We start from the raw sequence: 27,941 nt of genomic DNA, 5'->3' as shown, positions 1-27,941 counted from the left end.
AACACATACCTTAGCTTTTTTGAGCAAGCTGACAATACTGAGACTCGTGGATGCCAGTTCCCTGCTAGGCATGCTCTGAAGCTGTGTGATAATGTAAAGCTCACAGATGTGCTGGAGTCTCACCACTTGGTACATCTCTGCACAGATCAGGAGAGACATTGCTTGGAGAATGCTGGCTGAAAAGCAAGAAAACATAAGTTACATGTATTTTACCTTTTTGACAAGATGATCAAAGCCACTTTTCACCAAGTCTTCTTTTACACACCCAACAATGAGCACAAAATTAAAAAGAAGTTGATCACCTTCTTTTATTTTTCATTATTATTAATATGTTTGCTGTATCACTCTCTTTTTCCAGATAAAGTATTTAATTAGCAGGAAAAGGGTAGTTAGTACTTTCTAGAAGGTAGATGTAATAAACTGTTGTCAACATCCTGTATCCTGAAGACGCTGAGTCAAGTGCTGCTGGTCTATTTAGAGTAAGTGATGATTAATAAGAGGATTTAGCTTTCTAACTTCTCCTTCAAAAAAGAAATTCTGTGATACATGTACAAGAAAATACAGTTAAAAGGCCAAAAACAAAACAGAGCAACTGTATGTTTAAAAAAACGTAGTACGGTGGTTGCATATTTAAACTGATGGACAAGGAAATGTTAGATGGGCTGAAAAGAGAAACACGCAGAAAATCTAGGAATAAGGTAGAATTATTTGAAAAGAAAACAAAAGCAAAAATGCGTATCACTTAATTCATTTATTATATCAAGGAAAATTGCCTCTATGTAAATTGTATTTCATATTTAGTATGTAGGTTTTCTTCTCATTAAAAAAGACAAAGGTTAAGACACAAAGAATACTTTAGCTCAATTTTTCTTGACAAATGCTCTGATGTCGACTTTTTTCCTGGTTTTACATATAAATAAGATATCCTTGTGTATAAATATAATATTCTCACAATTTAACCTTGTTTATATGAAACTTAACAAAATACATGTTAAAAAAAATGACAATTTTGAAATAAAACCCAGAATTAAGATTAGAAAGGCATATTATTGTGATGTATAAAGAAAACTCCAAATATTGTAAAGGACCAGAAATGAAATTTCATTTTTTTGAGTCTTGCTGCATAGGTATGAAAAAAAAATACAGCATTTTATTGGTGACATTTGTTCTGTATGCAGTTGATTTTAATTGAATAAGAGTGATTTTTTTTATTGCACAATATGAACAAGTTCTCTTTCTTGAGACATTATACACTGCAGTATTGGCATTTTTCAAAAAATGAATTCTGCTGCACTACTCTCTGTCAGTACCCCACTGAAAAAAAACAAGGAAGAGATATACATGTTTTTTAACATTTTCTTACCTGGGCAGCAGGAGTCAGTATAAAGATACTCCAGAAAGGAGAGGAAAGTGTCTTTGGAAACTCCATACACTGGAACAAGAACACTATTTGCTTCTAGATAATTACCATTAAACATAGCTGCCATTACCTCACAGCGAGCTACCAGAACTGCTCTGTGGGCTGGTACAGTTGCACCTGCAGGATGAGAGATAAAAATCTGTGATGATTGTATACAGACAGAAAGATCTTGATTTTAAAGCTCACATTTTCTTAGAAGGCCTTCACTTCACTTAAAGTGAACATTAAAGTATTTTAAATTAACAATATCATATAGAGGACTAATAACACACTCACTTTATACCTGTCCAGATGTTTGCATCTGCCTAGCAGCCAGCAGCAAATAGAAAAAAAATCCAAATTTATTATGACAACCTGATCCCAATACCAGGTGCTGCAAATCGGGCAAACCTTTATCTGTCAGAAACAGGCTTTCAATGAGCAAAAAATCTGACACCACTGGTTACACCATTTACACTAACTGAACCTCTGGCCATCACACAAACATGCAGTGCTGTGAATTATTAAGCAAGTGAGAAATCTGTGTTCATCAGTAATCCCATCGGTAATGAATGTGTGTTCTAGAAGTCAAATTTTCACATAACCACACAAAGCAGAGAAAGGCAAATTATCCCGGATGAAATGTCATTAAATCCATTAAGTACGAATTTAACCAGATTAAGTATTTTGCCTAAGTGAATTTCCTGATGGTTGTCTTACAAAAAAAAATGCCGACAAATTTTTCAAAAAAAATTCCCATTCTGTAATATTTACAAGTGAAGTTACTTTACTACAGCATTTGGAAGACCTACAAAGGTTAAGAGCCAGGGTGGTAGAGGTCTTATGGTCTCTTAACAAAAATGTTGGCAGCCTGAGCTGCCAGCCATGACACCCAGACAGCTGCAAAACCCAGCTGAACTCGACAGTCCTGCCGGCGAGAAAGTGCCAAACAAGTGCCGGGCAGGACAGCCACCAAAACCAGAATAAGAGGTTACAGTCAGGTGCAAATGTTTCAATGAAAAGTATAATAAACAGATCAACAACACATGCCAGATAAATACACTGGAAATACCTACACAGAAGTCACTGCGATCCTGAACTGTTAATTTCCTCCTTAACCACAAGCCCTGCCACCTAGCTAATTCCTTGAAGGCGTCTGGCACTCTTTCATTTTTGTTCTATTTCTATGCACCTGTGCTTCCACTTGCAAAATGACAAAGCTACATGCAAAATGTGTGTATTTCTGTGTAAGGAGAACACGTGACAATGGTATTAATATTCATGCATGCGACATGAGCAATACAGTACGCAGACATATGTAAGATACGCATGTGGTTTTGTACACACATGCAACTGGATATTTACCAGCAGATTAGGAGGCTCAGTCACGCTATGAGCCTTTACACATGCATAATGGGGTCCCAATTTCAATGGCTCCCAAGTACTTTTGTAAGCTAGAAAGCTCAAGCAAACCCTAATATTCAAGGGATTAGTTGAAGACTTAAAAATGCATTTGCCTGATCAAGACTAAAGCCTTCAGTTTCTTTTAGTAATTATTCAATTTTAATAAATTATTCTGGTCCATGAATTAGAGAAAAAGGCTTGGAAGATTTACCAAGCATTAAAGTGTTAGGAAAAACAGTTCACATTTTAGTACTGAATAAGCACACTTTTAAAAAGTACTTGTCAACCCATTGGGCAGTATTTTTTCTTCTGTAAATTATATAGTGGTGGTGTAGTTTCACCAGCTTCCCAAAAAGCCTCTCTCAGGGGTGGCACACTGAGACGAATTGTTCATGTCACTAAACTCAACATCAGTATTTTACTCTCATTTTCAAAGGTCTTTTTGTTTTTTTCTGCATATTAAACAGAACATCTAGAAAGAATCTGCTTGTCCTCATGTGCTTATGTTTGAGGGAGTAATCCTTCATATTTGGCTCTGAGATTTAAAGCTGAAAATAATTAAACAATTGTCTAATCCTAAAAGACTATTTCTGCATGAAGGGTGGGTGTGAACAAATCAAGAAAATCATTAGCATTTAAAAACCATCTCATTCTTATTCTCACAAAAGCATGCAACATTTTCCCCCCCCCCTTTATTTTTAAGGGCGAATGCCTTTAATTTCCAGAAAAAAATCAATCATGATGCTGCAGCATATCGGTGCACCCAAGCATATTCTTTGCAGACAAAATGGGACCAGAAGATGGTTTCAGCGGCGCGGCTCCTGCCCACACCTTTGCTGAGGCACCTCTGTGAGCAGACCTGTGTAATGCCACCAACCGCCCTCCTACCTCCACATCCTGCTACAGACAACTCAGCACAGACAGCCGGTCTCTGCTCCCAACCAACTTCTTAATCCTGGCCACAAAGAGGACTAGGTAACTGCCACCATCTCAAGAGGCTTTTCTTTTAAGTGTTTCTTCTCACCCTCATAGGGTGAGAACCGGCAGGTCCACGCTAGGCACCTGCAAGGCTGGAGGTTGCTTTTGTAAGGAATCACCTATCATACCGAAGTCGCAGAGACCTGCGATACAGGAACCTGAAGAAGGAGCATCTGGAAGGGCGGTGGCACACAGCTGGTGGTGGTGGCACCTAGATTAGCAAGTCATCAGAACCCCAGCACACCCACGTGCATTTCTAGGGGTGCCCACACTGGGGGAAGAAGGGCAGTGAATAAAGCCTAAGGAGGCACAAGAGTGGGACATAAATCCCTGTCAGCTTCTGGAGGGTAAAGAAAGGCACATCCACAGCCAGCGTCAGCCTGAGAGGGACAAAGGGGAGGTGGTCAGGCGTCAGTAACCAGTATCTCTTGAGCTTTCACTGAGGGCAATGAGTATAAACGTGGTCACTGCAGTCCATGCCTGGCCAAGGTTTGATGCTGGGCAGAGCCCTCTGGTATGTCCTGATGCTTGTGCAAGTGGGAACGTAAGCGAGATAGATCAGTTTTAAAATAGAGTAACTGCCCCCTGTGATGCAACCCCTGGTTTAGCCTTGCTACCTTGGTGCTATGCCATCGCAGAAGCCTTTCCAGCAGCACATCCCTCATTTTGCTAAGCCTCCGAGGGGTGCGTGTAAATCAGAGAGGCACAAAGCCTGCCCTGACAGGGGAGGGGGATTCACACAGGCTCAGCCCCAACAAACCACGTTGAGACTGGACACTTGCTGTAAAGCATCCATACGGACAAAGGTCAGTTCTAAGCAAAAACTGCTTTCCATAGTGATAGCAAAGCATATATGTGTTTTCTTAGCATTGATGCAACAGAAACACAGTCACCTCCATTTCCCACTCTCCTGCAGAGAGGATAAATGCTGGAGGTGCAGCAGTGCCCATGTCAACAGCAGCAGAGGCACCATACCTTGTATTTTGAAGATTACATCAGCTAGGACAGGCGTGTTAAAGAACAGCCTGAGAGAAGTATTATACAGCCGTTTTATCTGTTGAGATCTGCAGTCCTTTACAGTGTTTAGCTGCAAAATAAATTATTAATAAAACACTGTCACATAGAGCTGCCCACAGAATAAAAGATGACAAGATATCATTTATATGGGGAAACTAAACAACAGCCTTTTGCTTTCTGCCTTATGTCCTTCTGCTAATGCTGCTCAGCCTGCCTCCTACAGTCAGACCCCAGCTCTTGCCTCTGTACCCTCTTGTACCCTCTGCCCTGTGACAAAGTTCCCCCATCCAGAACCTCCTGGTAGGTTTGACTGCATCACAAATTTTCTGGATTCCAAACTTCTTCATAGGTGCCCTGCTCAGACCCAAGGCTGCAGTAACACAAGGTCTGAGGGCCCTGGGAGGAGCACTGATGGGACACACATCCACCTGCCGGTGCAACACTGCACAGAGAGGGTTAAAATTTGCATGTTTCTTGATATTGCGCCTGATATTGCCTCCACAGAGGCAGAGGAAGCTCACAGGCTGAAGCACAGACTTCTTTTACAATAATCTGGACACGTTGTACTTCCACCTAGTTTTCAATTTTGTTTTTCTTACTTAAGAAATGTAATCTAAAGCTACCAAAAGGAAAAACATCAAAATCACATCACTAGATTGTGCTACATGAAATTCAGATGCAGTTGAATTTATGGTTTAAAATCTTACCTAAGCCATTAATTAAGACTTAATTTTATCATGAAAAATCGCAATTAATTTCTATGCCTTTAAAGAAAAAATTTTAAATGTGAGAGTACCACAAAGGCATAAAACAAACCTAAAACCAACAACAGCAACAACAATTGAGGCTTATTATCTTAAAAGTTTTCAGGACTTTCTAAGTCCAACCTTATGAATGTTTTAGCTGTGGACCCTTAGGGCTGGCAAACCTGCAATCAAATGATCAGAAGCTTAAAATAGCTAAGTAACTTTTTTTTATTTATATTATGTTATCTCAAGACAGCCTGAGATGATTTCCATTTAAACTGACATAGATACTTTGTGCAAGTTCTATAGCATCAGGGAATGTATAAGCCCTACCTCCAAATGGCTGTTAAAACTAATTCTATATTGTAACTTTTTATTAACATAATAATGTGACATACATTTTTATTAACAACATAATGTGACATTTTACTGCAAAGTCATCGGCTGAATTAAATATATTAAATTAAACACAGCTCTCCACAGTATGGCTTTTATGACAGAAACTACCTCTCCTCATCTACTGCAGAAGCATAACTTTTGGCACACCTTGAGGAAATCAAAGCTTTCCTGGGAAGCCTCTATTACATGAGAATTAGCAACATGTAATCATATTGCTAATGCAACGTGAAACGCTGTGGAGTAATCCTTTTAGGGTATCTACTCATGTAGCTTTTTACCGGTTACATTAATTCTGCAGAGGAATCAGCACTTGTACACACCTGTGAACAACCCACCGATAAAGCAGTAAAAGCTGTGTAAGCCAAGGTGAGTTACATTAAAGTTTAAATCAAAGACTGACAGGGAAACTTCGCCTACAAAACCATTTCCCAAGAACTCGAGTAACTAACACTAACAGTTACCCCAAAAGAGTTAGATGTACCTTCCCTGGAATTTTCAGGATACATTTAACTTTCTCAAGCACATGTTCAGTTTTTTCCAGATCCTTCAGCTTCTTTTTTATATCCTCTTCCAATCGGTCCCACTGGAAAGCACCTGTCATGAGACCAGGTAAAGTCAGATTACAAACCCACAAGCCACAGGCCTTAGCAAGCAGAGAAAAGATGACATCCATGGCAAAGAGGTCCTGAAGAAACTATTTTTTTCACATATATCATGCAGAACTTTGTGCTTCAGAAGGGCAAAGTGCAATTCTTCCAGAGTAAAATGCACATGGTAGTTTCACAAGATGGCAATCAAGTACAGAAAAACTAGGGCATCTCCCTTGCTTTCAACACCAATTTCTGAGTTCCTCCCGGTTCAATCACTACATATTGCAACTGAACATTCAGGAAAAAAAAACATCATCCTGTTTCAATATTTATGGGAGTAGTTTAGCTTCTGCTCACATTGCTGGTTGGCTTGCTTCGTAGCTGTCTGAACCAGAAAAGGTTCACACACAGTTACGTTCTGAGTATTGGTAGCTAAAAAAATCAGAAAGTTTGCAGTGGGATTTCTTTTTTTTCTTGTTTTCAGAGTGAAAGACATGATATTCTCACAGGTCTCTCAATAACTCCCTTGGAAAAATGAAAAATGTTGACTGGTGTTAAAACAAAAGACAGTTTATCTTTATACACTTTGCTGGAGTAAGTCTCAAAGACAACATGGGGCTTTTTGGTAATTTCCAGCTCCGATCCCCATGGCCACGCAGCACGGGAGAGGCAGAGACGGATAAAGCTCAGGGTAAAGCACAAGTCAGCATGGCACTGAAGGCACTCTGCCTTTTCAGAAACCTAAAGCTAAAGCATCTTTAGCTTTATCAACTCCTGTATAGATATCATATAGGCTGTACATGTTTATATTCTCATGGGCATGATGTCATGGTGCTGAAAAGCTGAACACAATGACAATCACAATCCGATCTCTTCTCAGCCCATGCCTCAAGTGTCTGAAAGACCTGGTCACCTCTGAAAGGCACCAAACGCTGCAATGGGTTTTTGCAGTGCCCTCCATGTCGGGAGCTGTGACTTACTGCAGGGTTTTGCCCACAGCTGTACACCACCTCTTCGGCTGACATAAACAAAAGTAAAAAGTAAAATCAGTGCACAAAAGGCAGCTGACCAAAGCTGTAATTGGTAACAGATGAAGATACTGCACTTACCTATCACCTGCTGACACTCCAGGTTCAATCCCCTATTCATGTCACCAATTGGAAAAAAAACAAACCCATTCACACTGAAAAACTTCTGCATCTGTTCTTTGTGCTTGACACTGGTTTGGAAAGAACAGGAAGGATTGTTTTCAATGCACAGACTCTAAAAGCTGAAAGAGTGTCCCTTGTGTCTTCACAAGCCAGTGTTCATGTCTCAGCTACTGAGGCAGAAATCCTTTTTCACATGTCAGGCAGGTATCAGTATACAGACATTGACTAAGCTTCTTTATAGATGTAGCTCTAACATTATAATGATTTGGGGCTTTTTAATTTATTACAGTGAAAATCAGAATACATCATTAAAACCCTACTAATTATTTCAACAAATAAAAAAATACATATTCTTACATACTGTGAGCTTGCAAAGTATTTTATAAAGAACAAATGGGTATCACCTGATACCAGTTCAAGACAAAAAAAATCTCTTTCACCTGAGGATTCCTAAGCAGCATTTGAAAAGTTGGAAAAATAAAAGTGCCATTTTAATAGACAACTGTCGTTAGGTGGGTGAGGTCCCTGCCTGCACTGAACTGACAGCAAAACTCATGCAGCATATCAGAGCCCCCTGCACTTCAACCAGGTACCGCCGTTTTCTCTTCAGCAGCACCATACCCAGAAGAGGAATCACCTGAGCTTTCTTAAGTAACCCTGCACGCTCATCAATGTGTTTAGAACTGTTTTAAATATTTTAAAAGCCTGGTATCTGAAACTGTCTCAAACTCTAGGGGTTTTTTGGCAAAGATTTTGAATGTTACTGATGTTAGCTTACTGGCTTTGTTCAGTAAAATGTTGGGATTAATTCATGTTTATTAGATCTGGAACGACAACTAGTTTATTTTTTACTAAATCTAGGTGAAGGGCTTTCTTCATATTTGTTTGTAATTAATGACAAGGGGTAAAATACACATAGCGACATGGCAGAATGTCATCTCCCAACAGCAAAGGCACAGTCCTTAGGGTGATGCATGTACTCCTTCACGAGACATCAGCAGCACGAGAAATGAGTAGCCAGACCCATTCCCGGCGGGTACCTGAATAAATGAAGTGGAGGACGTCTGGGAGACACGAGCAGAAGACAGGGTCCTTCACCACCACCCTGACGGGTGGGACGCAGGGTGGGACACCATGGGGGGCTGGGGGGGGGGCAGCCCCCACCTCCACCGCGAAGAGGCTCTGTGCCATCTGCACGATGGAGGTGTCGCAGATGTCGGCGGGGGTTTTCACCTCGAAAAGCAGCATGAAGAGGTGGCTGACGGAGCAGAGGATGATCTTGTGAGCCTCCACCACCGTGCTGAGATCCTCAGGGTAAAACGCCACGTCCGCGCACTGGCAGCAGCACAGCAGGTTGTGCAGGTCTGCGTTGTAGTGCGAGGCTTCGCCCTTTAAGATTGGCATTTTTTCTGCAAAAGACAGTGAGTAAATAACTGTAAAGTTGAAGCGAGTGTTAACCACTGGACAACTCTATCCCCAGAAGGACAATTTTTGAAAGGACTTGACAAGAAAATTTCTTGTATGCCATTTGAATATGTTAAGCAAGATATGCTAAAAATGGAAATACTTAGTACTGTGAAATAAGAAATATAAGAAATGCTTAGTTGAGTAAAGAGTGTCTACCCTTCTAGGGTAGACCTCATTAGGCATTATGTTTGAAAGAAACCTTGTCTGTGATTCCCAAACCTGAGGGATCTGGGTGAATTTCTAAAACACGTGAGAAGAGACAGCTACGTATTGAGAGGCAGTTACTTGTCAATAATTATTTCTCTGACTGAATGCATCAGATGCTCAGAAATCATGTGCAGGGGCATACATGTCTCCCATGTATGTCACTGCAAACAAAAATATTGCTTGATGATATTGCAGAATAATAAAGCATAGTGTAGTTACTTTCTTTTATAATTTGTCTGTAAAGATTTTCCGTAAAGCTTTTATTAATTCACATTTGCATTATTTTATCAAGTGCATCAGAAACCCACTCCTACTATTTTTGCCTAAAATAAATTAGAAGTCCATTGCAATGTTACATATTACTATACATTTCTCCCCAAATTAATTAAACCATCCTTTAAAGACAACGCAACTAAAGCAACACAACCAGAATAGCTGATGATAGCTAGCACAGCTCACAGTAATGATCACAAAATGTTAATTGTGCAAACAACATGACACACATAATGAACGATACTAGAAACCGGACATCAGCAAGCACCTGGCTGTTCAAGCTGAGGTGGTTGAACTCGCTGGCACTTCTGCGCCTTTTTCCTTTTCTTCATTTTTGCAGATGACTTCTGATTCAAACTTTGGATCATAAAATATTCCAGCTAAAATAGGAAATGCATTTTTTAAAAATCCTAGTTATTTAAGAACAACCTAGACATCAGACTAAGGAGAATCGATGGGTACTGCAAATAGGACCGAAGCTACTGCCACTGTGAACAAGACAGACCCAGCGCTCCTTTACCAGGAGAAGGTACCACATTTCGGTGGAATTAACACAATTTAAAAGACTATTTATTCAAAAGATGGTAATTAATTCTCCATCTGTGTAATCTTCCAAGAAATGACATTCAATCTACAATTTCCATAGATGCTAATTACAAATTACAGAGTAGAATAAGGCTTAGTGGATAATGATCAGGTGCAGGTGATGGAAATAACAAAGCCTTATACCAGCTGTTCAGCTTGCAGCTAACCGCCACCATCATGCAGTGCTGCCTTGTCCCCTGAAAAAGCCACATTGCCATGTGACCTTTGTGGGCAAGGTTTGCTTCACCGGGACAGACTACAAGGATCATCACTGCAACAAAAAAAGTCTCTGAGGGGAAATGACCTCTTTTACAGGAACAAAGAGGCATAAAGGATGGTTCAGTTTCAGTTCATGCGTGTCTTTAAATGCTTTTATCACCCGAGTTAATGTAGCACGTATAGTGCTTGCTAAAAACTAGAAAAACACTCTGGCTAGACCACGTGTTGAGTTGGTTCCTTGCTTTTCATTGGGAATGAAAGGATCTGATAAAAACAGGCTAACTGTTGTGCCAGAGATTCCAAGTTACTACCAATTCCCACGGAAAATACACCATATGGATACACCACTATACTGTCTGGTCTTTACTGCTGTAAAGACCGTGTGAAACTATTGTGCCAAAAGAACTGCATTTTTTTGTTCAAACCCAAATGCCACTGGGAAAGTAACCATAAGTTTCAAAAAAAAAAAAAAAAAAATAGTCTGAGCTTAAAATACCTTATAAAACTGAAAATTAAATAACCCTGTGAAACAATTTTGTGGAGAAGACAAATAAATCTGGAAGACTGTATGGAGAAACTGCTCAGTGTACTTCCTTCTCTTCAGAGGAGTGGGAAAAGAGCAAGCTCATTAGCAGTGGGATATTTTAACAAGACTCTTAGCTTCTGCCTTGTTCAGCTTCACTGCTGCTGACCCCAGGCTCAGCTCACGATTGCACACTGTGTCATGACTGTGTACTGAACAACCACATAACTATGCTAAAAAAATAAGGCAATTCAATTGTCTCACTTTACAAGTAGAGCAGTTGTGAGTGTTTGAGCAATCAGAATTTAAAATAACACCATATTATGGAATAATTCAGGTTGGAAGGGGCATGTGTAAGTCACCCACTCAGGGCACCTCCTCAAAACAGGACTTGCCTTCAATGTGGGATGGGGCTGCCGAATGCCTTGTCCAACTGGGTTTTGATTACCCTACCCTAGCAAGATAGAAGGACAGGAACAGGAGGGGCAAAATTATTGCAGTGTGTGGTATGGCTTTCCTACACTGGTTAAAATCAGAGCAACCTTGGTACTGCCAATTCAGCTAGCATCATGGAATCATGGAATCACAGACTGGTTTGGCTTGGAAGGGGCCTCAAAGACCATCTAGTTCCTCCCTACCCGGCCATAGGCACGGCCCCCTCCCCCCAGCCCAGGCTGCTCCCAGCCCCGTCCAGCCTGGCCTTGAGCCCTGCCAGGGATGGGGCACCCACAGCTGCTCTGGGCAGCCTGGGCCAGCGCCTCGCCGCCCTCATTGGAAATAATTTCTTCCTTGTATCTAACCTAAGTTTCGCATCGGTGGGATTTTGCCCTCGGTGGGAGGGTTCGTGATGTGCCTCCACTCACTCTCCAAAGCCCTGACATCAGTTGTGCACCTCCCGTGCGTGCCACCCTGCTTTCAGCCCAGTGGTTTCTCACTCACCACTCCTCCAAAGTACTTCTGTATGTAGAAGTCATTAAGGGTGTGCAGCTCGAGGTAAGTGGCTCCCAGTTCCTTGGCAAGCTGAACTCCCTCGGAGGTGGTGACACAGCTCCTCCTGTCCAACGTGCACAGGGGGCAGGTGCAAGGTACTCCTGGGATAAAAAGTGATGCAAAAAAGGCCATTTCTGTCAAATAATCCAGAAAGATTAGCTTCTGAAATAATTCTAAACATGCATTATTTAGAAAAGTACTAAGAGGGAAATGGAAACATAGCAATTTTCTATTAAGATATCTCTATAATTACTGCAAAAAAACTCCCAACTTCTTAGTAATGAATTCAAAATATTAGCTACTATACAAAGCTCAGCATATATGACATCAGCGTCATTTACATTTGGTATTCCCAAGGTGGGAAAGTCAAGCAGGACTTCCAGAAGCCAGGTTTGGCTTGGGGCCTCCATATCCTTGTATGCACAGGTGTTGTGCTAGCCTGCAGGTGTTACCATTCATTAATGTCACCCTTAAAGATTTAATTCTTGTGGCCTATCCATGCAGGAAGCATGCACAGTAACTAACACAAGGGAAAAAACTCCACTGTAGTCCCGGCTGTTATGAGCATGTACATGCCTCAGAATTATGACTCAATTACACATATTTTACATGATTTTTTTTCAGCCAAAATAGGTATTTTTATGACTATGCCAGTTAACTGACAAAAATCTCTTAGCCACCCTGGCTCAACTTTGCTTAATGCCAGTAAGAACCTGCTGGCTATGGATGTGCTTTCAAATGTGCCATGCATGCACTACATTAATTTCCTCTGTTCAGACCTATGGATAACATGTAATAACACCCTTTTTTTTATTATTTCTTTTGGCAGCACCATTTGCTACTACAGAGGATTAAGATCTTAGTAATTTCTATGAGCAAACTGCTGTGTTCACAAATACCTCCTAGAAACAAAAGGGTTCTGTGTGTGCACAGCAGTTTGCTCCAGCAGGTCCCAAAGCGAAACCGCAGCTGGAGAGCCTGACTTCTCCCACGGTCCAGGGAGAAAGACAGAAAAAAAAAAAAGAAAAAAAAAAAGGAAAAGAAAAATGTCAGTAGTGGAGTCACTCGGATTGGTGGTATCCTCTGCTTAAATAAAAAAACTAAGAAAAGGCACTGGGAAGACAAACATGACTTTAGCAAGACTGTGCCTTCAGAATGGCACATTTCTTACCCCTGTAAATCATAGCATAAAAACACTTGATCATTATCAGTGAATTACTAAAGGGAAGAAAATAAAGATTTAATTGTTATAGAGTTCTTCAACAGTCCTTTTTAATCACTGAGCAGAAAGATATATAAGCTGGCAAAACTGAACATTACGTCCACAGAAGACACACTTCATATAGCTGAATATTTCTTGGTACATTATAAAATAAATGTCTACATCTGCATCCATCACATCCCTTACTCATAGCAGGAGCGGTACTCAGGAACACTTCTCTTAGCCAAACTCATGAAGCAAAAGATAACTTACAGGCTCAAATTTTGCATTCATTGCTTTACTGAAAAAAAATCAGGCCTCACAACTAAAAAGACCACAGGAAAATCAACAAAAGCACAACACAAAACATTTGGAAACACAGAGTGAATTTTGTATGTTTGTTATACTGTTATCTGTGGTATTCTTTCTGAACTTTATTTCCCTGATATAAACAGAGAGTAGTTACCAACGTGTACCCAAACCATCTCAGCAGTGCTGCCCTGGTCGGCTGCCGGGCACTTCCATCCACTCGGTTCTTCCTCAGTTGTGCAACAGTGATTTTCATATCAATTAAACAGCAACAACAACAAGAACTTTAAATATTCAGTGTAACATCAATTTGCATTGTTCTTACAGCAGACTACTGAGCAGCCTAACAGGGCACTGCGTGGGCACATACGCTATACCATATCTATACCATAGCTACTCTTGCCATGACCGGTCAACCTCGTTGATGCAGTAGGATGTGGCACTTTATGGTACCCGAAGAGCTGGTATGTCTGTTCATCCAAAGACATCCCAGAGATGTCCCAGACTTTTCCACCACCCTCCAGTGGCTGCAAGCTGACCGGCTCAGTTTTAGTCTCATACACTAGAGGTATTTTACACCTGAGACATGACCAGAAAGAACTCATAACCACAGGGTTCGTTTCATACACTCAGATGTACGCTGCTTAATCCAAAGCACTACATCTAATCCCCATGTGTGATGGCTCCACAAGAAGACTCATTGCAGAGGTCAAAGCAGGATAGGATGCCTTTCATCACTAGCGTTAGTTAATTAAGCATAATATTCTTGCCAATACACCAGTCTACAGAACCATAATACATGCACATATTACTGTCATCCTGACAGACTAATTGTTTCTGTTAGCAACTTGGAAAAACAATGAGCTTCTGCTGAAATTACAGCATATCTAACTCCCAAGTGAGATTATAATTATTACTACAGGCGACTGGATACATACCGTTTTTTCTTGCACCAATAGCAGAAATTATTACTGGAACTGAGCAGTGGTTCAATGCTTTTTTTATCATTGGGACATAACTGTCCTTTAGTTCTTGAAATGAAGTCTTGTCATTGACAGAGTATTTAATCACAATAATATCAGCTCCTCCAATGAGGCTGCGTGAGGTGTACCAGTCACTGTCAAATATATCCTAAACAGAAAAAACACTGATCAAAAATCTCCCGTCTATAAAGGAAAAGGTGAACTGTTCAATACTCTTAAAGCAAAACCGTACAGCTGAGCAATAAAGAGCAGAATTCATGCTTTGTAATTGCCTTCTTTGGAGAACAAGTCATTCGTTATAATAAATATATTTATTTTATGAATTCAGAAATTCTTCAGGAAGAAGAAAAAGCAGGGTTCACCTAGGAATATACTTTTTAGGAAGAAACATTACTGATTTAATTACTTCAAGGTGTTTTCATTAAGAAAAAAAGCAGCTGCAGCAGTAGAGGTTTGCAGCAATTCATACAAAACCTTTATTTATCACAACATTTTGGGGGAAGGGTTACACAGAACTATGTTATGTGCCTATGAACCTTTAAATACAAGTTTCATCACTTGAGTACAATTTTTATCTGCTTCTCAAGAGATTCCATGTAGCTTTAGCAAGTGTTAATGTCTTTAGGCTAAGGACTTTCATCACATACCTAAAATTAACTTTTCCAACTTCACACTCTTTTTGTCACTGTTCTGTGCCGTAAGTGTAAAACTTCCACTGTAAAATTATCTGGTATCCTGTTAATTTACAACTCTGCTGTATCTACATGTAATATACAGTTATTATTTCAGAATATAATGTATATTGTGTATATAATGTATGTAATTTCACAATTTCTGCTTTACCTAAAGGTAGCTCACAAATACCAATGAAAGCTATGGCTTTGTACACGTGCTTAACTGAAAACTCCCGACAGAAATCTGGAACTGGTCCAAAGAACTGGAAATCAACTCAAAAAACTAAATAGTATGACCTCTTGGAACAGAGACACCTTTTTACCAGGGCCTGTAGTGATGGGACAAGGGGCAACAGTTCTAAACTAAAAGAGGGCAGATTTTCGTTGGACTTAAGGAAGCATTTTTTACGATGAGGGCGGCGAGGCGCTGGCCCAGGCTGCCCAGAGCAGCTGTGGGTGCCCCATCCCTGGCAGGGCTCAAGGCCAGGCTGGATGGGGCTGGGAGCAGCCTGGGCTGGTGAGGGGTGTCCCTGCCTGTGGGTGGTCTTTGAGGTCCCTTCCAGCCCAAAACATCCTGTCATTCTAGATTCCATAACAGTCCTGTACAGCACAAGGTAAAGCTAGAAGAACTTGGGATCTTGAGAAAAAAAAAAAAAAAGGAAATTAGAAATGATGAAATAAAGATGTAGAAAAGAGGAGTAAATGAACACAGAAGTGATAAAAGGGCAGAACTCAAAGTTTGGGTTGGGGAGGACCAATGTGATTTTTGAAGAACAGATCACAAAAATAAAAGCATTACAGATGGCAGCCAGAGTAATATATAAAAGGTTATTAGTATCAACAAGTGAACTGGATTGCACTGTCGATGTAATTATTTTTGACCACTTCAAAATAGTCATTATTTGAAATCTGGGGTGAGGTACCTGCAATGCTCTTCAGTACAGGAGGTAGCATGAACTTGACAGAAGTGCATCAGTCCACAAATATTTGCCTGGACTGTCAGTGCACAACACACCCATAAGTCAGAAAATAATCTAAAGAGCATAACAGGCATTCCCATTAATTCCTTTAATAGCTCTTCTGGTTCTAGAATAAGAAAACCAGAGGCAATTAAGAAATTATCAAGAATAGCTATTCTTTGATTCACCATGTTGACAAAGAGTTTTAAAAGCACTGCTCTGGGTATGTTTTTTCAGTCAACTCTGTTAGAGGCTGTTATAACCCCAGGCTAAGGAAAATCTCCACCAGCATTTAACAGAATCATCTAGGCTGTGTTAAGAATATCAAGTTAACACATAAACACATGTTTAGCACCTCTAGCAGTAAGACTACCAGCTACAGTGCTTTGAGACATCCAGCCAGCTGGGCATTTGCAGAGCCTGATCACACAGGCAGGCAAAACCCGAGAATTTTCAAGGGACAGCTTTACTATGTTTTAGCTGATGAAGATCTCAACAGAGAATTTTTAGTAGGCTTGTATATATTTAACATGACAAAGCTTTAAGGGAAAAATATAATACAACCCAAAAAATAATATAGAATATTTAGCTGTTCTATGCTGCTGGCAGCCAGAACGCATGCCTGTTCCCTTGGAGTCTCCTTCTATCTGCCTGTCTTCAAGCTCAGCCCAGGTTTGCATAGGCACATCTCCATGAGCTGGGTGACAAACAGCAGTATCACCAGCGAGGTTAGAGCACAGGTGCAGAAATACACAATAAATCTGCCACAGCTTGAAGTGTTAAGGATAAATAATGTTTATGGAAACTTCTTATGGAATGTAACATATTTTTTACAGGTAGTGATGTGTTTGTTTATGGAGCTAAGTCTCCAGTACATTATGACACCATTACATGTTATTTCTGTTTTGACATTTCTAAGTTTTTGGTCAGTATGAACACAGCCATGCCCAAGGACCAGCTCTGACTCTCATGCTTAGCTTCAGCATAAACCTAGTCCTGACCTACAGCAGATGACAGGTCTTCTACATATCAATGTCCTGACACCAGGCCCACCAGCCGCAGAGGACAGGACACCAGGTATCTGACACACACTCAGACACGCACTCTCCTCTGGGCCCAGCTCTCATCTTGGCTCTCCAAGGAGAGCATCATCCAGTAGAATGCCAGCTGGAAGACCCTCCATGCACTAACCTCAAGCAGTGGCAGCTCTAGTGCTCTTCTTGCTGCTGGGACTCCCAACAGAGTATGCTGAAGCAGGCTTGTGTTTGTCTGCATGCGCCTGCTTATGCATTTAAGAAAACAGTGGCTTAAGAGGTCAATATCATATAGCAAAAAAACCCTCTAGGTGGTTTCCTTTTTTTCCCCAGTGAAAACAATACTAATAAAAAAAGCAATTATATTTTGGAAAACAAAACAACAACGAAAAGAAAATGTGGCAATCACCTCGTAGGATTCCCCTGCTCTTCTTGTACTTAGCACAACTTGCCGTTATTTCCGTCTCAGCAGGTGTGAGGAACACTGGCAAAATCCTTACTGAGAACAGATGCAGAGGTGTGCGAACACACCTCTTTAACTACCAGGGGAAAGAAACACTATGGAAATGTGGTGCAGGCTGTCACAGCTTCCCAGGTTGCATGTGGCTGCACGTTGCAGCAGGTCTGGGGAGGTCTGTGCCTTCTGCCACTGCCCCGTGTCACCGCCGCGTGTCTCTATTAATCCTATCAGGAAGGATTTTTACTAAAGTTAATGACGTTCTGGTGGGGATGGACCCTACTTTCACAGGGTAAGGGCCAGCGCTGGGTACATCAAAAGTGGAAAATGCAGAATATGCCAACCCAGCATCTCACAGCGGCCAGCTCTGTTGCTGTCGTGCAGGTTCCCTATGCCCTCACATATTTAACAACCCTGAAAGCCCATTCCGGAAGATGGATGTTATGTTTAAAAACACAGAGGAGAAAAGTGTGTTTCCAGAGGTCTTGTTACAGTTACTTTCCATTCGCGTCAAGCGTAGCACAGAGTGCCGGGATTGGTGCCCTCTGCTGGGAAAATCCTCCAAAAAGACTCTGACAACAAAGGGTTACCGGCGCAAGGCATCGCTGAGACAGCGCTGGGAGCCTCCTTGGTCATCACTTTTACAAAAGCTTTCATGCAAAAACGACAGCGGGAATTTCTTCAGATGACAAATAACAGTTCAGATTCAGGAATAAACCTAATTCCAGACTCCATCTATGAAACCGATGCAGCAGCTACTCCTCTTGCCATGCTTCCTGCTGCTGGCACAGTCCATTTCCCAAGACAGCCATTGACAACAGGAAAAAGTAACTGCACAGCTAAGGTTATTATACTACGACCTTATTAATTATAATTATACTTCTGTTGCTATCCCTCTCAGGACTCATTAGAAAAAAAGCTTCATTCTTTCCTTGCTTGCCTCCATTATGTAAGTCTGATAATATATTCTTGCCATTACTAAATCATACTTCTCAAGCGTTAACATTGAGAAAAAAGCCTTCAGCGGCAATGAAGACGCGATTTTCCTACAAAATCACATGGCCCCTCACAAGGACAATACTTGCTTTGTTAAAAATAATTTATGAATGCCTTTATGGAACGGCAGTGAAATCCCTTGCACAAGTGCCCTTGCAATGCCCACACTCTCTCTAAAAGCTGCCCGTAAATGTCGCCATACCCACCTAGCCCAGCCCTTGATCTGGGGCAGCAGCGACAGTAAACATGCTTTGGGGGGACAAGGGAGCCTGGCCACCCCTGTGGACCGCTCCCCTGGGATCTCCCCAGGATCCAAGAGAGCTGCATCGGGAATATTGGAAAGTTCATCTCCCATTTACAGGACCCATTTACAGACCCGTTCTCCATCAGCAGATCCTTCTTTGCAGTGATGCTTTCCAGACCACGTACCAGACCCTTCCCTGTTTTTTCAGGGTTTCTCTGCAATTTCTGCAGGTCCACTGCAGACAAATTTTCTGGGTGTACTCTTCAAAACTTACTAGTCCCCTGAACTTAGCATAGTAACCTGCAGCACAGAAGGAAGTGTTTTCCTCAGAAAGTAAGGGAATGCAGACCACAACCCTGGAATGCCACTTTTGTTTTTCACTCCAGGCTTTCCAAAAAAGCTTTAACTGCTTGCACTGATGCCCCAACACCCCGAAAAAAAAATATATATATAATTAAAAATTCTAGCATTGTCTTGTGTTGTCCTCTCATAAAGTAATTTAGTAATTAAAAAGCAAAAATAAAGATCATAGCAGGGAAAATAATTTACCAGGTTACAATCATCTGTAGTAAACTGCCATCTTCAGACAGCCAAGCTTAGAAATGAGTAAAGAAGGAAAAGCTGCCAGCTGTGGTTTTATACTGAAGCAGTAATTTGATTTGATTTCTAAAAATAATAAATAAAAGTAAAAAATGGATCAGATCCCTTTACCTTCAGACATGTTAAGGGAAGGCAAGCCTAGCTAGGATAAGGAGCACAAGGACACTGATGTCAGTGCACCTCTAGATAAAATGGGCAGTTTTTATAAACTAGGGGACAGCACAAAACTTCTGGAGGGATGGTTCCCTGGGGGAAAAAATACAAAAAACCAAACAAACAAAGAAAAACCCACCCAAAACACACACGAGCACACAAAACCCAACCCAAACAAACAAAAAAATACACACACACACACACACACACAAAACCCCCAAGCAAATAACAACAGAAAAAAAAAAAAAAAAAAAAAAAAAAAAAACCAAACCAGGTAGCTCACAGAGCAAAAAAATTAAAAAAGGACAGCAAGACCCCCAGCTCAGGACCAAAACACTCTCACATCCTTATCGTACTGCTCCAAGGGAGGAAAGAACACAAGAGGTAATGCAGCTAGGGGACACTCAAAGTGAAGTTTTCATTCTGTCATTTATTTTCCAGCATTATAATCAAATTAATCAAAATATGCATTATAGCTCCCATGCTATGCTTCATTCTGAAGCTGAGGATGACTCACTTGCCATCAGGTACTACAAATTTTGCCTGCACTTTTTCTGCAGTTTTTACTTGTACATATGCAAAAGCATAACAAAATTCAGTGTAAAGTAGCTGAAGCTGAAAACTATACAGAAGCCGATAAAATGACAACTTAGTCCCAAAGACTGTCAAAATTGATATAGAGTGCTAAATAAAGCAACCTTTTCCAAACCGAATCTTAAAATTCATCTTGCAAATTTCTTCTTGTAAGTTACCAGCTCCCAGACTGAGGTTTACCCTGAAAAAAATTAGAAAAACTGGGACATGCTAGTTCAACATGCTTTATGAGCGCACAACTCGAGCATGCATCATCAACTGATCACCTATTAAAATCACAATATTCAGTACGGATGTTAGCACACAGGTATGTTTTCCCCAGTTCCTTATATCTCCTCTCATCCTAGGTCTTAATTTTTTGTCAAAACATTTTCCAGCCACATGAATCACAAGGATGTTGGTCCACTTTGGTATCTGTCCCCTGCACATGGGAGATACCAGCATGCAGCTTTGCAAAAGCAGCACAGGACACAGTGGGCCATAGTGATATCCCCAGTGATTGACACGTGGAGACCAACATGGTTTTGGAAACGGTGACATTTTGACCCCAGATTTTGAAAAGAATGGTCCACCACTATCTCTACAACCCCATGTCATCTGCATGAATGATAACACCCCTCCCAAAGCTGGCACTTCCACCCTGCATCCTGCAACTGCCACGGGAAAGAGAGCTTCTCACAACACAGTGCTGCTGTTCTACGTGTTGGCAAACATGAATTTATCCTTGCAATTTTTTAAGCCATACAACATCAAAGAGTATAGTACCTGCACTGGAGATTAAAAGATTTACAGAGCTGCTGCGTGAAAACAGCAGTCCCAATGCAGGTTGGAAACACCATTCCCCCATGTCTGTCTGTAACATCTGATGGGCATTGCCTTGGGTGATCGTGACCAAGAAGCTTTCCTACCTACTCTGCAGTCTGGCCTTTGGTCACCTTCAGCTTATAGAACAGAACTCCCTCAGAGCAGCACAGTGCCCACCAGGCCAATGCCACCATGGTAGTGTTCACCACATGGTCCAGACCTTTCATGTTTCTCCAACCCACCAGTGCATGAGCACTTTGGCAGCTGCTGTAAAACCTTGCTGCAGCCCTTTCAAAGACAGACACAATACACAGTAAGGTGCCTTGTATCATAATATCATCAGGAAGGGTGCCACCACCGTGAAGAGTTCAACCAAAGACACTTGAGCTGTTGACCCTTCCTGCAGAACTCAAAAAGTTGAGCAGCATCCTAGGCTAACAGACAGGTGCAGCAGCACACCAGCAAACTCACCCTGTGCCACAATCTACCTCACAAAAGGATCCCCGCCATGTTCTGCTTGGCAGAACCTGTATCCACGTTGCTTTTCCAGGCAGACAGCTGCAGAAGGCAAAAAGCACTTGGGCACCCTTGAGTTTGGAGACTCACAGCTATCAGCATACTCAGTTGCCAAGTTTATGTCTAGGACTGGCTTGCCTTAATCATACAGATTTAATCTAGATGAGATACAAATCACAGGTAAAATGCAGATCTGCCTTTATATTATGCTCAGATGACAGAGGTGGAAATAACACAAGGCCCACCATACCACCCTCTCTATGTTTCAGTTACGTGCAACAAGAACCCTTTTCCATGGAGAATATGACCTGCAGTGTGAGTCAATGTTTTGAATTGTCCTGTACCATTTCCCCAGGCTACCACAGGAATAGTCCTGAAAGGATCACTGTGATGCAGCAAACTTCAAGCATCCAGACTATGGGAAAACTCCTGTTCTGCCTCACCCTAACAAGGAAGTAGCTTCACTCAGAACAAATAACCCCTTGCAGAGTCCAAAGAGTACTAAGTGAAAAACGCCAATTGTTCCTCATCATTCCCAGCAATAAATCTCCTGCCTCCTTTAGCTGAGAAAGGAAGAAACAAGAGGCCTCCGAAATGTAATGTCCCAGACAATAGCAAGCCAGTTTTTCAAGGGCAAACATTATAAGGTCTCCAGAGTTGAAGAACCTTGTTTTGTAGAAAAGCAAATGCAAATAAAACAACCTAAAACCACACAAACTGCACCTCCCATCCAGGTCCTTTCTTCACCCTTCCCCAGCTATCCTTGCTTGCCTTCCCACCTGCCCTACCAACCTCCAGTTCTCTGAAATACCCTTTGAAGTCCTACAGCCTTAATTTATATTCAGGAGCTTTTACTCATTGATGTGCTCCAATGACTCCAGAAAAATGCATGTGCAGGTTACATGCAGCTTCAAAGAGTAAGAACAGGATCCCCCCATCCACCTGGACTGGTGTCTGTAAGCGTCCCTGACAAAAAAAGCATGAGAAATAAGAGAACAGAAGGACACCTAAACTGGAACACTTGGTTTCAAGACTGCAAACTTCTGATCATGTATTTCTGGAACTGTTAGGATTCCTGCAGATGCCCCCAAAAGTTTCCCTTGCAGGACTGCAAAATCAACCTAAGGATAGAATTATGGAGCTGAAACTGATTATTGTTTTAATTTCTAAAAGCTGCTAAGCTTAATTTTTTTTTAAGGCTACTAAGTAGTCATTAATTATGTTTTAATTTAGATTATTAGCATCACTTCTTACATAATCATTGATCTGCTCGTACTCATAACTAAGTTATCTCACTTACTAACAAAAGTGCTGACAACTTGGAACAGTGCCAAACCCCTTTGTATTTACCTTCAGATAAAGGAAATAATGGTTTGATGTGATTATTCATTACAACAGCACTAGAAATTACTCCATATACTGTATTCTGCAAAGTACAAAATCTTATAATCTGACATTTTTCAAAGCTGGAAAACTGACTCCCTTTTCATTTTTACAGAAAAGATACATACAACTTGGTTTACTGTTGATTAATATTTGGAGAGAGTGTTTATGATGCAGTGTCACAGAAAAGGTATTCTTGTTTACGTTTGGGCTACCTTCAGTAAGATTTTCACTAAACAGTTGAAAATACCACCTTCCTACAGAGCAAGTGGGCAGCAGCTTGTTCATAAGAAACTTTCCATAGCACCTTGGAGATTTTGCAGCATTTGCCTGGTTACATTTTGTATGCTTTTAATATTAGCAATAATGAAAATATAAGTAAAACCCCATAATAAAGAAAATAATTTTAAATTAGTATATATTTTCATTTTATTAAAGCAGTTTACGCTGTTATGTGTGGTTAAAAAGATTGTGACTGATCTCTTACCCAGACAGGACAGTCGTGTACCACCAGTCTGACATTTCCAAACGCGCAGGCTTGGTACTCAGTACAAACTGGGCTCCCAATGTGGCTCGCAGACAAGCTGCTGTCGATCTGGGAAATGAGAGCGCTTCTCACCAGATAGCTCCAGATCAGGCTCAGCTGCTGACTGTCCTCAGAAAACCCATCTCTTTCATTCCCAAAGGCTACAATATTAACCGACCTAAAATAAAAATAATAAAGATAAAGCTGTGTTAGCAAAGATGAAGGGCTGGGATAAGTGGCATAAGAGGAAGAAAAAAACCCAACAAAACACAAAGAACACAACAATCCCCTTAAATCAAAACTAACATATTAATCCTTCCAAATACTGTTCCCACCCCAGATTTTTAACACCACCACCACCACCACCCCCCCGGTAACCAACAGCAGAACACATACATGATCTCAAATGCAGCAGCAGGATGAGAGCAAAGCAGGAGAGAAACCTGAGCACGCTGCTTGCATGACAACCCCCGTTGGCTGGGCTCTGTGTTTGCTGGTGCCCACTCAGCGTCGCCGCGGAGACCCCCGGGGCTCTGGGCACATCCCCTCGCCCGCAGCCGGGCTGGCAGGCTTGGTGCCGGCGGCGCCGGGCGATGGGCTGCGGCCGCGCACCGGGGCGGCGGCGGCGGCGGCGGCGGCAGCGGCGGCGGCGGCGGCAGCCCGCGCAGTGGCGGCGGCGGCGGCGGCGGCAGCAGCCCGCGCAGTGGCGGCGGCGGCGGCAGCCCGCGCAGTGGCGGCGGCGGCGGCAGCCCGCGCAGTGGCGGCGGCGGCGGCAGCCCGCGCAGTGGCGGCGGCGGCGGCAGCCCGCGCAGTGGCGGCGGCGGCGGCAGCCCGCGCAGTGGCGGCGGCGGCGGCAGCCCGCGCAGTGGCGGCTGCGCTCCTCAGCGGCGGCAGGTGAGGCCGGGCGCGCGGCGGGTGCCGGGCCGGGGGGTCACGGCCATCGCATCCTGACGTCACCCGGCACGAGCGGAGCGCGGCGGGCAGCGCGCGCTGACGTTGCGGCGGGGCCGGGAGCGCAGCCCGGGCAGGGGCGGCGGAGCGGAGCGGAGCGAAGCGGCCGGGACACGCTGCCGCCGCCGCCCTGCGGAGCGGGGACCGGCACAGCCCGGCGGCACCCGGGGAAACCAGCCCCCGGAGACCGACACTGCTGAAGGAGAGCGCGATGTGCAGATCCTCCGCTCAAGTGTTCCAGCCCCTTTTTGTTAGTTTCTTGGTTGTTTGGGGTTTTTTTTAATCAATCTGTCTTTTCAGTATCAGGCTGATAATTTCTTAGATGCCATGTAGATCTTTTATCATTCGTGCGACATTTAAAGCACTGTTTTCAAAAAGGACAATCTCTAATTATAATAAAATGAACACAAATTTCTGGAAACAAATCCATTCTAGAATGTCATGTTCTCTGTCAGATACCGCTACACACATTAGGGTAAAAAAAAACAGAGTAAAAACATTTTAGGCACACTAAATGATAAATAAACACTCTTTATATGTGAACACATGCTGCTGTTAATCCCACAGGCAGGAACTCATTCAACACAGGTCTTGATACGATTATCAACAGAATAATTAACAGACCTTGGCCTGCAACACCCTATACTCTGAGAAAGGTACTCTTCCACTACTGGCAAATGTGGGAGATGACAACTGATGTCACTGCCGAAGTTTTATACAGTATTGTATTTGCTGGCCAGGCCACTTTTACAAATCATAAGCATTAATACTGTTGTATGCTAATGAAGTCAAATATTATTTATATTTTTATTAGCAGTTCTTACAAGGCCTACTGAAAAAAAAAATAAACCAGAACAAGAAGATATAATTGACCAACATTCTTGTTTCTCCACGTTTTATCACATTTGAGCTTCTTCTGCTTTTCAGTCTAGCTTTACTTATAAAACTAAAAGAAAAATGACAGGTGGAGGTTTTGGTTTTGTTTGCCCACCCCCCACCCGCCCCCCCCCCAAAAAAAGAAAAAAAAAAGAAAAAAGCTTGAACCCATGTTTTTTAGCTGAGTTAAAAAACACAGGCAAAGGAAGCCACTTTTTCTTCCTCCAGATGATCCTTCAGCTGTGATGTATCACCTTCCAGATCCAAGCCCTCAGCAGTGTCCAAACGCTGGGTGTAAGAAGTTCGTTTTGTGAGAGCCAACATACTCAGTGCCTTCACACTATTGCAACCTTGTCTATTAGTGTACTTCTTAAAGGGCACTGAATATCCTTGGAATGCTTACATTTGAACTTGCAGTGGTCTAGCTGCTATAAATAAGGAAAACATTGAGAGAAAATCTCTTTACAACACCAGTGAGCACTACTCGTGTGGCTAAATAAATATGCACACACACATACAGACACAAATATGTATATATGCACACAAAAGCATGCACGCACATAGAGAGTTGTAACACCAAGAAAAACTGGGCTGGTGAATAAGGCAGCCCTAGTCAGAAGTGACCCAATTAACCAAACTCCAATTAGCATAGCTTAGCACTGCTGCAGTGCTAGCCCTGGCTAAGGATGTGATGGGCAGGGGTACCAACAGAGATGGAAGGCCACAGAAAACACTGCTTTTACTCTCAGTCCTTCCTTGAACAACCTGGGAAACTAATTAGGACTGTCAGAGCTATCAATTCTGGCAAATTATGCAGATGGTGGATATGGGATCTGTCTTGCTTGATGAACACCACTTAAAGCCTACAGACTACAATATTGTACTGTTTTAGTAACACTTCAGCAGTCAGAAGATTTAAAACAACATTTAAAGAGCAAGCACTAAACCTGGATGAAAATGCTGTCTGTTCTTCTGTGAAAGTAGGTCTGTAACCCCGTTTTTTCCTGCATTGCTGAGGGACTGCGTAATACATTTCAAACAAAAAAAACAGAAAAGGAAATTAGTTCACTTTTGCAGGGTAATAAACATCACAAAAGGAGCAGTTGCTTGGCACCCCTACCTCAGATGCATTCTGTGAGCTGTGTGGGCATTGCAAGGGTAAGCCATAAAAGATGGTTTAACAGAGAGGATGATAGAGGATTGCTTGACTGTTCCCTGTCTGGCAATCTGTAAGTTGAATATCCTATGATCAGCAAACGTTGCAGCCAGCAGGCGTTTGCCTTTGCTGCTAACATACAAAAGCAAAACTGCAGAGAAGGGAGTCTTTGACAGGGTTCAGAAAACAATGGCTTATTTGGTCTTGTGTGTTTTACGCTGGAACGTGATCATTTTTGCTTCAAATTATTCCTGTTGAAGCTTTCCAGCGAGTGTTTCAGACAAAGCAATGAAAACAAATACACAGTTTTGGCTGACAGAAGGGTAATGATATTTTCTACGGCAAGGAGGTAACTGCAGCCAAGTCAAGGAGGAGGATTTTTTTCCCTTGTGGAAGCTGTAGGCTTGCTTGCACTGATCCACATATGGCTAACTGGCCCATACTTTCAGGACAGTGAGGGGATTTAATGCACTTGGATTCAAAGTTGTTGCCAAGCCCACTTGCTAGCTGAGCCTGCGTGCTGCACCAAGCTGCTGCTGCTGCTGGTACAAGCAGCTCTAGGTGCACTTCCTCTAGCAGATGTAACATTCCAGTTTGGGGGGTTGGTTGTTTTTTTTTTCCAAAGGTAGAAGATGACTCCAGATAATAGTAATGTACTTAGCTGAATAAAGGTATTCCCTCCTAATGGTGCTAAAGACACCTTGTGATAAGCTTGACTTTATTGGTGCCTGTCCACACCAGAGAAAGCAGCTGCAAGATCTGCCAGCTGAGACCTCCTGCACACACAAAGCACCAGCAAACAAAAGGAGTTTTTCTGTTGTTGTAGCTCATCTGCCACATCCAAACCAACAAAAGCTGCCTGTGTGTGGGAAAGCAAGGAATGAATGGCAGGACACTGTTAAGGACGGCTAATATTTTTCATTACAACAATGCCAGGAAAATGGTGTAAGGTTGAATGGGCTTGGAAGCACATTTATTCCCCCCTACCCACCCTGAATACACAAGCCAATTTCAGAGACAGCACAGGCACTCTTGGCCAGAGGTTGCTGTCCCTCCAGCTGGACAGATCTCACTGTTGACTGCTTTCTAGAGGTTACCGGTAGAGACATCAAGAAAAAAACAGCACAAATCCCAAGGCTTTTGTACCAAGTTGTGCATCAAGAATGCATCCTTGGAGGCATTCAAGGTTTCACCGGAAAAGTCCTTGCACAATCTGAGCTCATTAGACATGCTTGAAGTGGAGGCTGGGTTAGATGACCTCCAGAGGTCCCTTCTGACCTCAATTATTCCCTGACTCCATGAATCCCCTCCCTCCTGGAGAGTGACCACTAAGCCCTGTCCTTCACTTCCTCTTCTTACACCAGCTTTCAGACCAAAAACCAACCTCTCGTCCAATCTTGTGGCAACTTAGTTTATTTACAAAGTGTAATAAGCTTTGCAAAAAGCTTCTCAAAGGCTTTTCGAAAATGCAAGAGGGTTATTATGCCCACACGACCCCTGTTATCGGCATACTTACCACCCTTCCTCCAAATGCCAGTGATGCTGGACTTCACTGGACTCTCTCCAACACCTTTGCA

The 27,941-nt window shown here is 42.2% G+C and overlaps 1 protein-coding gene across 1 annotated transcript in view; it reads right to left on the bottom strand.

Moving 5' to 3' along the window:
- The window catches only part of RHOBTB3 (Rho related BTB domain containing 3), a 29,252-nt gene extending 5,253 nt beyond the window's left edge, over positions 1-23,999 (bottom strand). Inside the window, exons 1-10 of the mRNA XM_056325538.1 lie at positions 23,778-23,999; positions 23,343-23,559; positions 14,397-14,589; positions 11,898-12,049; positions 9,900-10,011; positions 8,725-9,093; positions 6,425-6,537; positions 4,757-4,868; positions 1,364-1,537; positions 10-176 (exon numbers count right to left, since the gene is read on the bottom strand). Of these exons, the coding sequence (XP_056181513.1) occupies positions 10-176; positions 1,364-1,537; positions 4,757-4,868; positions 6,425-6,537; positions 8,725-9,093; positions 9,900-10,011; positions 11,898-12,049; positions 14,397-14,589; positions 23,343-23,559; positions 23,778-23,779 (1,611 nt within the window). The 5' untranslated portion in view covers positions 23,780-23,999. The remainder of the gene's footprint in view (positions 1-9; positions 177-1,363; positions 1,538-4,756; positions 4,869-6,424; positions 6,538-8,724; positions 9,094-9,899; positions 10,012-11,897; positions 12,050-14,396; positions 14,590-23,342; positions 23,560-23,777) is intronic.
- Between the last annotated feature and the right edge of the window lie 3,942 nt (positions 24,000-27,941).

The sequence above is a fragment of the Falco biarmicus genome, chromosome Z, assembly GCF_023638135.1.
Source record: "Falco biarmicus isolate bFalBia1 chromosome Z, bFalBia1.pri, whole genome shotgun sequence".
NCBI classification, from domain to species: domain Eukaryota; kingdom Metazoa; phylum Chordata; class Aves; order Falconiformes; family Falconidae; genus Falco; species Falco biarmicus.
Note: the sequence above shows the minus strand (reverse complement) of the source record. Positions and strands in the feature narration are given on the sequence as shown.